The sequence below is a fragment of the Aphelocoma coerulescens genome, chromosome 2 (assembly GCF_041296385.1).
Source record: "Aphelocoma coerulescens isolate FSJ_1873_10779 chromosome 2, UR_Acoe_1.0, whole genome shotgun sequence".
NCBI classification, from domain to species: domain Eukaryota; kingdom Metazoa; phylum Chordata; class Aves; order Passeriformes; family Corvidae; genus Aphelocoma; species Aphelocoma coerulescens.
In genome coordinates this window covers 149,828,093-149,841,502 of record NC_091015.1, presented here as the reverse complement: position 1 = coordinate 149,841,502, position 13,410 = coordinate 149,828,093, and the positions used below count along the sequence as shown (strand labels likewise).

At 38.2% G+C, this 13,410-nt stretch overlaps 1 protein-coding gene across 1 annotated transcript in view; it reads left to right on the top strand.

Annotated features, from left to right (window-relative positions):
* RSPO2 (R-spondin 2) overlaps window positions 1-13,410 on the top strand; it is a 112,871-nt gene that overhangs the window by 51,795 nt on the left and 47,666 nt on the right. Inside the window, exon 3 of the mRNA XM_069006031.1 lies at window positions 4,770-4,958. Within this exon, the coding sequence (XP_068862132.1) occupies window positions 4,770-4,958 (189 nt within the window). The remainder of the gene's footprint in view (window positions 1-4,769; window positions 4,959-13,410) is intronic.

Sequence of the window (13,410 nt, the reverse complement as noted above, 5' to 3'; positions counted from 1 at the left end):
CAAGAAACCTACATGGACACCTGATATGTATCTTCTCCAGAGCCTAATTTTTGCTCTGCAAGATCATAGAATTGTTTAAGTTGGAAAAGACCTTTAAGATCATTGAGTACAGCCATTAACCCAGCACTGCCAAATCCACCACTAAACCCTGTCCCTAATCACCACACTTACGCATCTTTTGAATAACTCCAGGGATAGTGATTCAGACACTTCCCTGAGGAGCTCTTTTAAAGGCTTGACAACCCTTTCCATGGAAAAAGTTTTCCTAATACCCAATCTAAAACTCTCCTGGCACACCTTGAGGCCATTTTGTCTCATCCTCTTGCTTGTTACTTGGGAGAAAAGACTGAACTCCACCTTGCAAGGACTGTCTTTCAGGTAGTTGTAGAAAATGGTGTGCCCCCTGAGCCTCCTTTTCTCCAGGCTAAACAACCCCAGCTCCCTTAGCAGCTCCTCATAGGACTTGTGCTCCAGACCCCTCACCGGCAATGTAGCCCTTCTCTGGACTTGCTCCAGCACCTCAATGTCTTTCTTGTAATAAGGGGCCTAAAACCCAACACAGGTTTTGAGGTGCAGCCTCACCAGTGCCCATTACAGAGGGACAATCACTGCCCTGGTCCTGTTGGCCACACTATTTGTGACATAGGCAAGGATGTCATTAGCCTTCTTGGCCACCTGGGCACATGCTGGCTCATGTTCAGCCACTGGGCAGCTTTCCAGCCACTCTTTCCCCAGCCTTTAGTATTGCATGGGGTTGTTGTGATCCAGGTGCAGAACCCAGCACTTGACCTTACTGAACCTTATATTGTCAGCCTTGGTCCACAGATCCAGCTGCCCAGATCCCTCTGCAGAGCTTTCCTACTCTCCAGCAGATCAACATTCCTGCCCAATTTATTTCATCTGCAAACTAACTGAGGGTACCCTCAATCCCCTCATCCAGATCATGTATAAAGACATTAAACAGGACTGGTGCCAGGACTCTGCCCTGGAGAGCACCATTAGTGACCAGCTGCCAGCTCTGTTTACCACCACTATCTAAGCCCGGTCATCTGGCATGGTTTTTTACTGAATGAAGAGTACACCCATCCAAGCCATGAGCAGCCAGTTTCTCCAGGACAATGCTGTAGGAAATGGTGTCTAAGGCTTTACTGAAGTCCATGTAGACAACATCTGCAGTCTTTCCTTCATCTATTATGTGGATCACCTTGTCATAGAGGTAGATGAGGTCAGTCAGGCAGGACCTGCCTTTCATACCATGCTGGCTGGTCCTGATAAGATGGTTGTCCTGTATGTGCTGCATGATGACACTTAAGATGATTTGCTCTATGACCTTCCCCAGCACTGAGGTAAGACTGATGGCCTGCAGTTCCCTTATCCTCTTTCTGACTCATCTTGTAGATGTGTGTTACATCAGCCAACCTCCAGTCAGCTGGGACCTCCCTGGTTGATCAGCAAATGATTTTCCCCCAGCTCCCTCAGTATCCTTGTGTGAATTTCATCCACATAAAATTGGATGGGCCTAAGTGGTGTTGTTGACCATTTCCCCTTGGATTGTGAAGGCTTCATTCTGCTCTCTGTCCCTCTCTTCCAGTTCAGGGGGCTGGGTACCAGAAAAAGACTGGTCTTGAGGGTGAGTGATTATTAGATGTCTCCCAGTGAGGCCTCCCAGAAACAGAGACTAGACAGGAGTAAAGGAATAAAAGTAGGTATTTATTCGAAGGGCCTTCAAAGGTACCCCGTAGGGAGCCAGAAGCTATTGCCAAGATGGACCCCAAGATGGACAACAGGTCACAAGTTCTTCACACTTTTATAAGTTTGGTTCATTTGCATATCAGGGTTAATTCTTCAATTAAAGCTTCAGTTAATGATGTAATTTCCCCAAGCTTGCCCCTCCCTTTAGAGGCTTTTGGTTTATACTTTTTGGGCCTAGGACGGTCTGAGTGTCTTTGGAGAGCAGGCCCGGAGAGGCTTTGTTACGTCTACCTAGCATGAGAGAGGAGAAGTGAACAGGCTACAAGAAACTTCAGAGTTACACACTAAGCAGTACAGGATTTGAAAAATATGTAAGTTAAAACCATCACCAGCTACTTACAGAATATTTCATCTGCCTCTTTATCCTGGCTGGGAGGTCTGTCACAGACTCCCACCGTGATACTTGCTTTGTTGGCCTTCCCCCTGATTCTTACTCGCACTCAACCCTATCCTCACCATCACTAAGCTCTAGAGAACGAAAACACCCCTGCCTCCACTGAGATGGCAGACCGACAGACCTTGCTAGTACCCTGTCCCTGAGACACAGGTGTACTGCTCCCAGACTTTAGTGAGCCTTGTTTTATCCTTTTCTCCCTTTAAATATCTTTAAAGCTTTTTCAGTGAGCCCTGCTAACTCCTGTGCAAAGATCTTTTTCTCCCTTTGAGACAGGTTTACCCTGTCTGTTGCCAGCAGGCCTGCTGTTTTGTTCCCTTTCGCTATATCCATATGTATAGCCTTTACCTGTATCCATATATATCCATATATATATGTTTGTATATATACATATACATATACATATACATATACATATACATATACATATACATATACATATATATATAGTAGCCCTTAGCTATATTCATGCTGTTCAGCAATTGCCTTGGCCCTAAGTCAAAAACATATACATGACTTCAGCTGTTTTGAACTCCAAAACAACTGTAAGTGGTGAATAAGTTCAGGCATCTTGCATCCTTGCTTTTGCTTTGTTCCTTTTAACTCTTTTGTTAAAGGCTTCTCTGAGGAACCTTGAATAAGCTGGAGGTAAAGATTTCCTGAGGGTGAGATCCCAGGAGACTAAAAGAGAAGTCAGAAGTCTACAGGATTGCCCACCATGTGTTAAGTGACAATTGCTTTGGAGTACATGGTCACAAATTATTTGATGTGGTTACAGTAAGGCAGTCCCTGCCGACAGTGAGATGAGGGATGCATTCATGCCTAGCTCATCATTTGTTTGTTTCTCTTCTGGTATGTCTTTGAAGAAGTGGGTTGTGAATGAAAATAGTTACAAGATGAACTGTAGGAAAAGTTATATCTCAAGTCTTTTGTGCAACAGGAGATGGGGACAGTGTTAGGAGTGTAAGGCAGTTGGTCTGTTAGGGTGTCTCATTACAAAAGGGTTGACATTGTGCTGAAGAATCATACATATACCACAAAGGGTAAGGATGCTCTTCCCATCAACGAGGATTTCACCTAGTGAGACTGGTAGCAGAGGACTCCAACACTCAGAAAGTGTCCCACTGACTGAGATGTTTCACACCAGATTGCTTCACTTCTTGTCCTGCCTGCCACCCACTAGGATTATTTGTACAAGATCGGAGTTGAATGCTGTCATGCTGAACTTAGTGAGTCCTGTATGGGGGATGGGAGCAGAGAAGGAATTGGAATGTGGTGTGCAGATGTGTGAAGGTGAGAGTAAAGCTTATCAGCTACTAGTTCCAGAGGGTGGTGGGCTTTTCCTTGTTTTTTTCCTGACTCTGGTGGTGAAGTCATCAGTTGAACAACCTCAATTATCCAGCCATACAAGGTAAAAGTACCAGATCATTACATTAGGGTGTGAATACTTTTGAATACTTAAAAATATAACAATTAAACATAGGCCATTTTAGTGAGCTGCTCTCTGGGTGGCCTCTATTAAAAACCTCTTGAGACCACAAAGACACTTTCCTTTGTTGCATAATATTTTTTTTTTGTTTTCAGTAAACCAGGTTTGAACCAGCAAATTTCTGTGAAGGCCTGTAGCCAATTTAGTATTTTAAACAGACCTGTTAAATTATGCTGATTTCAGGAATATCTTGAGCCATCTTCCCTCTGCTAACCTGCAGTGCTGACCCAGCAAGAAGGACTAGACAGCCCATGGGATCAAAGGAGTGTTCTGCAGCTCTGCAGAAAGGCAGGAAAATAAAAGCTCATAAGAGCAAAGAGTGATGTGGCTGAAGTTTGTGTTACAGTTATCAGCGAAGTAATTTAAAAGAAAAAAAGAAAATAATCCAACAAAATCAGAGCATAGACTTGAATGCACAGCAGTTGGTGACCCAAAATGGTAATCTACACTAAATGCTCCTTTGGTAATGTCTGTGCATATAGTTTTCAGCCCATTTGGGGTAAAACTTTGTAAAAGAAGGCTCTTAGAACTTAAAAGTGCTACTCTTCTTGGAAAATTTGTCTTGATACTCAGATCAAGAAGAGTCTGCAAGAAGACAGCTGTTCTAGGACCCTGAGAGCTAGGGGACAGCACACATTACTAGTGCTGTATGTGTTCTGCAGAGACTTTTGTACTCTGAATATTGCTCACTTCACAAATCAGAAATTGTGTCAGTGGTGTTGCTTGATTTCCATGGGCATATCATTCCATGTGCATACATCAGGGTGCTGAAGTTCTTATAATTTGTTGCTTATTTGTGCTTATGTCCCCAGTTTCAAACTAGAATCCAGCATTGCATTTTTATTTAACTTTATACTGTGAACTTTGTAAAGCTTGGTCTTTGCTTGCCTGTGCCTGTGTTTTAAATGTATGTAAAATCATTAAATTGCCCTACGTATAATTAAAATGTAGAGATTGCATTTTTTTTATTCATTGCCAGTGTAGATGTCTGAAAGTGAGTGCACTTTCAGAACCCTCCTTTTGAAACTTTTTGTAGTCATGCAAAAGATGAGTAACACTTTAGAGGATAGAGGACCTCCAGCCAAAATGCTTTTCAAATGATCTTAAAGTGTAATTTATCTTCTTATTTTGCAGCTAACTATGGACCAAATCCAATTTGCAAAGGTTGCTTATCTTGTTCAAAGGATAATGGGTGCATCAGATGCCAACACAAGTTATTCTTCTTCCTGCGAAGAGAAGGGATGAGGCAGTACGGTGAATGCTTGCATTCCTGCCCATCGGGGTACTATGGACTTCGAACGCCAGATATGAACAGATGTTCAAGTGAGTTATTTTTTGAACCCTTACACTCACTTTTGTAGGAAGGCCATAATTCACACTCAGTTTTTAGGACGATATGTTGTGGAACAGAGTTGTATTTTCACAGATGTCTCAAGATCATCATAAAACCTCTTTCCTAAAGAAGGTCCCAGCTCATTCTGAGATATATAACATTCAGCAGATTAAACAGTTGATGAATTGACCTATTTTGTATTTTTGTTATTATTACTGGTTTAATTAGAAGGTTAATTTAGGAAAAAATATATGATTCAATCAGATAGTCCTAGTTTTAAGAAATAAATTCCCACTATATGAAAATAAAAAGGATTAAGAATGAATTTAACATGTAGCTAGAAGTCAGTATAAACACGAACGTATGGGTGGGCTTCTTGTCATACTTTTTGTTCCCACACAAATTTCAGGTGACCAGACACCTCACGCCAGACATGCTTTAATATGTAAGTGTTGCTAATTTAATAAAACAGATGCACTATTAAAAACAAACAAACAACCTTTCACTTTTAGTGAAGCATTTTATTTGGAAATTTACAACCTGCTAATGTGCAACAAGATTCCCTGTTTGCATGTTTGTGCCTAGAAGCACAACTGTTAAAATCCTCGAGTGCTCTGGTATCTCACATTATTTCACCTCTGTCTGGCAGTTGTGCTGACTCGTATCAATTTTTCCATATGCTCATATGTGGAGTATTACCCATATGGATTATTAATCATTGCTGTTACCTCTAATTCCTGTTTAGAGAGAGAATGTTTTTGTCATAGTCTAGCCAGAATCAGGTCACCTGACATAAGAACCTGAAGTGAGAAATAGCTTTTCTTTGTTTCCTGCAATAATCAAGTGTCTGTTAAATGTGTGGCACCTTTCCTCTAATGCTGTGCCATGTCATTGGGAACACCAAGCTGTGAGAAAGCGTGTGCTGGTTTCCACATCACACAGTCTTGAGACTCACAGGAGGTCATGCAGTGGCAGTCTGGGCTGGATGAAGAGCACTTATGGCCATGCTTGGACCTGTCCCAAACTATCTCACCTCTTTCTTCCCATTCCCTGCATGGACTCCATGGATATAGCATTCTTCTCAAGTGCTGTGTAATACTGCAGAGTACTGCCTAATCTGTACCAGGTGGTTAAGTTTTGATAAAAAAATTGAATGAGACAGTATATGGTTTATGCATCCATTCTGTAAAGTAATTTAGAATCTTGCCCTTAATTTTCATGACACATTTGTGAATTCAACAACTTCTCTACGTGAAACCTTTTAAAACTTGGCTGTAAATACTTCCACATGAAAAAATGTTTATGAATATATTTGTAGGTTTAGGAAATAGATTAATTTATCTGTATTAGCCTGTACTGCACTTGTGAGACAGGCAAAGTAGTCTGTATTGGCAGTATTCTTTACTTTCAAGAAAAGAAAAGAAAAGAAAAGAGAAGAGAAGAGAAGAGAAGAGAAAAGAAAAGAAAAGAAAAGAAAAGAAAAAGAAAAGAAAAGAAAAGAAAAGAAAAGAAAAGAAAAGAAAAGAAAAGAAAAGAAAAGAAAAGAAAAGAAAAGAAAAGAAAAGAAAAGAAAAGAAAAGAAAAGAAAAGAAAAGAAAAGAAAAGAGAAAAGAAAAGAGAAAAGAAAAAAGAAAAGAAAAGAAAAGAGAAAAGAAAAGAGAAAAGAAAAGAAAAGAAAAGAAAAGAAAAGAAAAGAAAAGAAAAGAAAAGAAAAGAAAAGAAAAGAAAAGAAAAGAAAAGAAAAGAAAAGAAAAGAAAAGAAAAGAAAAGAGAAAAAAGAAAAAAGAGAAGAGAAGAGAAGAGAAGAGAAGAGAAGAGAAGAGAAAAGAAAAGAGAAGAGAAAAGAAAAGAAAAGAAAAGAAAAGAAAAGAAAAGAAAAGAAAAGAGAAAAAAGAAAGAAGAGAAGAGAAGAGAAGAGAAGAGAAGAGAAGAGAAGAGAAGAGAAGAGAAGAGAAGAGAAGAGAAGAGAAAAGAGAAGAGAAGAGAAGAGAAGAGAAAAGAAAAGAAAAGAAAAGAAAAGAAAAGAAAAGAAAAGAAAAGAAAAGAGAAAAGAGAAAAGAAAAGAAAAGAAAAGAAAAGAAAAGAAAAGAAAAGAAAAGAAAAAAGAAAAGAAAAGAAAAGAAAAGAAAAGAAAAGAAAAGAAAAGAAAAGAAAAAAGGAGAAGAAAAGAAAAAAGGAGAAGAAAAGAGAAAAGCTAATTGCAGAAGGTGGAGGGTGAATTCAATGTAATATTTTTTTGGTTTTACCGCTTATGGAAAGTGGCCTTTTTCCCTGAATTACAGGTTTGATTTTGAAAAGCGTAAATGCAAGTTGTGTCCAACCTCTACTGGCATGTGTTGAGCACTCACATGCCTTATCTCACCCTCATGCCTTTGACAGTCTCTGCCTGTGAGAATAATGATGCAGTTGCATTTATGGACTGGTCCTGGTTACCCTCTGATGATTTCTGTATTGTATATTTTTATGTTAGTGTAAATGCTAACTGGTGTATTTATAAATCACTTCCCCTTTTTTCTTGGTTTGATGATCTTCATTTGCACATTGTGGGCACACAGACATTTTGTGGATTGAAGCTGAGTTGAAATAAACATCCTTAAAAATAGAATATGTTTCTTCCGGCTTGATCTTAGATATTCTTATGTATGCTTACAGACTCCATTTCTCAGATAGTATTATCTCAGCTAAAAATAATACAATTTTTGGCTATGTTAAAATCCTTATGGGAGTTAAAGGGCTTGAATTACATAAACTGAAATAATTTCTGCCCTATTATTGTCTTTATAGACACAAAACCTGTTTAGCATTTTATTACTGGAACACTTTCCCATTTTTGTTAGAGAAGCTATAGAAGGCATTTTTATGGAAAATGTTGTCTTGATTTTAAAAGCCGAGCATTGTTAGTGCCAAATGTAACACAATAAATACCACAGCCAAGTGCAGTGGCTCTAAAATGATGGAAATTTTGGATTTCAAGACAAATTTTCTTTTCTACCTTTAAGCAGTATGTGTGCCTAGAATTTGCTAAGTGGTTCTAGACTGTTTTTCTCGTAACAGTGAATTATGAAATTTGAGACTGCTTGTCTCTAGAAATCAATGTAGAATTTCCTGCTGGATATGATTTCCACCTTGAACACTGAAGTATAAGAATGCAGTCCTTTTGGACATGAAATTGGAAAGTGTTGAATCTCTTCTGTAGAAGAACACCCAAGAGATGAGCTATACTTTGTTAGTTTTCTAATAATTTTTTAATAATTAATGACTTTGAACTGAACTGCTCCAACAAGAGATATTTTTCATGAGCAAAAACCAGAACTGTATTTAAAGAGTAAGATGAAACCTGTCACTTTGGTGGTTGGACTGATTAATGGATCAAGCCTATCTTGAACCTTCCAACTTAGTTTGTGGCCGTAGTAGCCTTTATCATTTTAGGAGGAGAAACCACTCAGAGATTAGAAATTACAGCTCACTTCAACTTTGGCTGGCTACTTCACTTGTTTAGGTTCACCCTCTCTCTCCTGGGAGGGCCAAACATTGTAGTTTCCCCTTCCATTCACCTTCAGTAAAAACAAGAAAAAGAAAAGCTTTTAAACAAATGGAGCATTTATTAAACATGTGTAGTTAATTCAATGCATTATGAAAGGTAATGAATGTTTTTAACATCGTTACACATAGCAGGACTTCATTAATATGTTGTTGCTTGAACTATACTTACGTAGTATAGTAGAGCATATGACCTTTTGAGACTGTTGTAGCCAGTGCAATTGTAGCAGCCAGAGGGTTCAATTACCAAAAAATTCTGGAGAGAATTAGCACAGAAGGTGTTGCTGATCAATGACAGATTGCTGAGGAGTGCCAGTGGACATGTCAGGATGGCAGCGTGAAGTTAGATCTGTAGCACCAATGCTGTTCTAGTGAGCAGCAGAGGGATGGGAGCAGGAGTTAGAAGGAGTGAGTGTCACGGTCATGGGGACAGTCTGGGGATTGGTGAAATCATAGAAGAGTCAGAGAGATCTGAGGCAAGAAGAGCAGGGTGCTATAAGCCAGAGCTCAGTGGGAAAAACCAAAGGGTTAAGGGCTTTGTACCAAGCAACAATTGTCGCTCCCCAGGATAACCAACACAAGTTATGGGCCCAGAGACTTCTCTGGAATGATGCCTCAATGGAAAGAATGAATTTGACTTTCAAAAAGAGAATGTTAGCTGTAGTGAATCATCATCTATTGCTCTGATGTCTTAAATACAAGGATCCTCAAACAAGGACCCAATTTCAGTGCCAAACTGCCAAACCCTTCAATTTAGGAATGCCATGCTTCCTTTCCTAGCTTCTCTTTGCAAAACATCATCATTTTTCTCTCAGTAGTGCAGGCATTGAGTACCGTTTAGGACAGTTCTCTTTCTTGGGCGTGTGGTTGCTGATTTCCACTCATGCAGATCCCCCCACGTGTTTTCAAGTCACTTTCCCATGTGTAACTGGTCTTCACTGGTGTCTGCATTTCACGTGGAGCAGAACTTGTGAATCGTTGTTGTTACTAAGATTACTAGGAATTGACCATCTGTCTTTTCCACTTTGTGTACTACAAAATATCTTTGTTATGAAGGGAGTTATGGATTGATAGTAAACCACATTTATTATGTTTAGAAAGGGACAGTGTAGCAATAGAAATGCTACAGAATATGGATATTTCATTATTATTATCAGCAAAAAAAATACTTTACAAATGAGCAACTACTTTTTCTTTTTGTGATACATATCTTTTGACCTTAAAATTCATCATACTGCACTTAGTATGAGAAACTAGTGAACGTTATTCTTTAGGTATGTTAAATATGAAGTACATGCATCTCAATATGAAGCATTTTTTTTCTTTATTTTGAATTTCAAAGGCATTATATTTCCCTAAAATTCAGCTTATTTTACATCACCTTATAAACTGGTGAAGGATAGTATTTGTTTTGATAATGTTGCACTCTCTGTAATGACAGTACAAAAAGAAGCTGCTTACAGGAGCACATACTCTTTGTTGTTGTTGCAGTAAGGGATATGCACGTGTTTAAATTTAATATTGTATCTAAATTTGTATTATGAACTCTTGAACTTTTGATTCCTCCTCTGAAATATAAGTCTCTCAATTCTTTAATGCTTGCTTTAAAGTAAGATGGAATCTCTGGAAAGAAAATTTGAGGTTGTACTTGATGAGTTTCTGTGTGAGTGTTAGGATGTCTGAGAGGTTCTGGCTGTGAGTAGAGGGTAGGAGAGCCAGTGGGATATAAGGAGACATGATGCGGAGCAGGAATAGAAGGGATTTGAGGTCTGGTAGGGAGCAAATCCTTGATGAGACACTGCAAATTGAATACAAGGGAAAGAAGAGGCAGGGCTCGAGTGTCTGCCCCTCACCTACAGACCTTTTGTTGCTTTGCTAGATGGGAACAGCAGCAGTGGAGCACCCTTCACTTCACCCTGAGGTTCTGGTGATTCGGTTTTCAGCCCTGCCATCATTGTCTTGCAGGTGTGGTAGGCCTGTCAAAGGTGTGCGATTACTCTGGGGGTTTCTTCTGGAGGATTGAATTTTTCACCTCTTCTCCTTCTCCACACGAATTCTATCTTTCTCTCTCCCCACCAGCTTCCACTTCCAGGCCTCTCCTCCTTCCTGCTTATAAAATCTCTCAGGCTGTTGCTCTTGCCTATTTGGAAACTCTAGTGGGCACCATTTTCTGTTTATTTTTAAAGGGGGGGGGGGGGGAAGCATTTCTGAAGCATACTGTTAGTTACGCATTATCTATTTCTTTCCTCTGAAGAGTTTCTTGGGTCTAAAATCTTAGATATGTTTACCTTGATTTTTTGGTCTTGTTTCCTTTAGGATTTTTTTTTTGGTGTTGTGAATTTCTAGGCAATCTTTTAAGTGGAATAAAAAGAATATGCAAACTGCATCATCTAGCTACTGATATTATACAGAAAATGAAACCACTGGACATGTGAGAAATTGAAGTAAAAAAATTGATTTTGACAAGAGTCTGGTCCAGATGAAAAAATAAGTTTTGTCTTGTTCCAGTTTACTATAATTATATCAGCTAGCTAGTTAATTTGAAGGGAATTTAAAAGGATTAAGATAGGGATTTTTAATAGTAGGAAAGATTTTGCTTTCCTTCTCCAGAGGTAGGCCTAAGATGCTGAGATCAGAAAGTTAAAAGCGTTGAAAACTGTAGCAGTCAGAGGAAAACAGTTCAGGTCATCAAACAGTATTTCCTTGAGTTTTATTAGGTTATTTATTGTAAAGTGTAAAAAATTTTTCAATATGCAGGTTTTCTTAGTTATTGCATATTATTTCAAACAGTTCTGTATATTTCATAGTAGATTATTCATTATCCAATTTATTATTTTAATAATAGAATACAAAGAATTTTATTAATCTGCAATATGCTTCCATTAATTTCTATATTTAATGAAATTTACATAGATAATTATGTTGATTAAAAAAAAGAAACACAAAATTCAATGGTTATATTTATTTCCAAACAAAGCTATCTTAATATGCTTAGTGGAGTATCAACTTCTTTTAGGCATTCAACTAAAAATGTGCATGCTTTCTTTATCTCTTCATGTTGGTATATTTAACTTTAAAAGCAAAAAAACCTAAAGAATTCTTTCATTCTAGTGTAATAGCCTCAGTTGCAGTTAAAATAATTTACTAATAGCCCTTTTATTTCTAAAAACCTAAAGGTTTAAAGTTTTGAAGAAGAGGAAACTAGGCACCAAAAATAATATACTCTAATTTTCTGTATTTCTTAACCACTATTGTGACAATCTGTGATTGCAAGTAGACTTCTATGTAGTTAGCTTTTTAAACTTCTGGATTATTGCTCTTCTTTAGCTTTTTAAGTTCTTTAAATTTTATAAAAAGTCTGTACGAGGCTTAAGTGCAGCAGCACTTCATGATTTGAACTGAATGTGTGGAGGATGTCAGAAAGGAGTTGTTGCCACTCCTACTTTACCTTCAGCTACAGTTAAATTATCATTATGATTAGCATCCAGTAACCCTAAGCATTATGATGAATATCAGTCTGATGAACTAATATTGTAATTTCAGAATTCTTACAGTATTCCTAACACTCTTTCAGTATTTTCCCCTAAATTGCATCTGATACAGATTAAATAATAAGTCTTTCATGTTTGGAATAGTTTATTTTCATAGGAAAAAAATGAAAATAAACTGCCTTGCTGGAAATCTCCAACCTTCATCCAACCTTCACTCCACCCAACCTTCTCCTACTAAAGCTTCTAAAATATAGTTATCACAAGGACTTGGCTATGACACAAAAGGAAACTGGCATTGAAAGTAAAGCAGAAAATACAAACAAGATGGGAATTGTAAGAAATGACACAACTCTTAGTTAAAAAAAATTAAAATAATTTATTGAAAACAGAAAAGTGAAAAAATTACAGAAATTAGAAAAATATAAAAATTTGGGATCCTATGGCTCGATAGATGGTATGCCCCAGGAGCACAGGAATTTTAGATCTTCTGGCTGAAACAGCACTGGACCTCGGGTAGAGAAAAAGGACTTACAGTGCTGGGCTGGCTTCTGGCTGATCCAAAAGCAAAAAAATTACTAAAGGCTCCGTAATAGGAGTAGGCTTTCCCAGCACTGACGTCCACCACAGCTAGGCTGGAGAGAGAAAAAGGGGTGTGTCTCTGACTGGCTCGTTGTTTTATAGTGCCTTTGCTCCGCCACAGCCCGCCCACAGCCCGCCCACAGCCCGCCCCTTCAGTTTAAAGTGATTGGTGCTTTCCCTTTGACAGATCATCTCCGTCCACCAATGGCTCATCGTTGTCAGAGGGGTGGTACTAGTTGAGATAAGGGTGCTACAATGCCTTCATTAAAATTCAGGTTGCCATGGAGCCTGCCTACAGGGTAATGGCTATGGGGCTAAAATAGCTGCTGGCTGTTAGAACTGGGGTTTTTGAAATTTGCCTTGGAACCAAAGTACAAGTAAAAACACCTAAAAAAATATTAAAATGCATCCAATACATCTTAAAACACTTGTAAAAGTATACAGTAAACACAGGAAAGATAACTCTTATGGTGTGCAAGTGGTTTGAAGTTTGAAAAGGGAGCATTAAGTTCGGAATCTTAACTGTGAAGGGTGCAACTCTCTCTTAATAAACTACTTTGAACAATTGAAAACACTGATAATAGAACTTGATTTTTGTACCTGGGCTGATGGGTTAATTTTAACATTCAATTTAAAAATATTTAACTCAAAATTAATTAATTAAAGCACTTAATATGCAAAGACCAAGCACAAATAGGGATTTCATGTATGACAGGAATTTTGAAGTATGATCAAAATGGGAGGATTTATTCATTTAATGTTTAAATATGGGGTATTCACATATGTCCTTAAATTAAATAGTGATAGTTTCATGGAGGGAATCCCCAGTGTA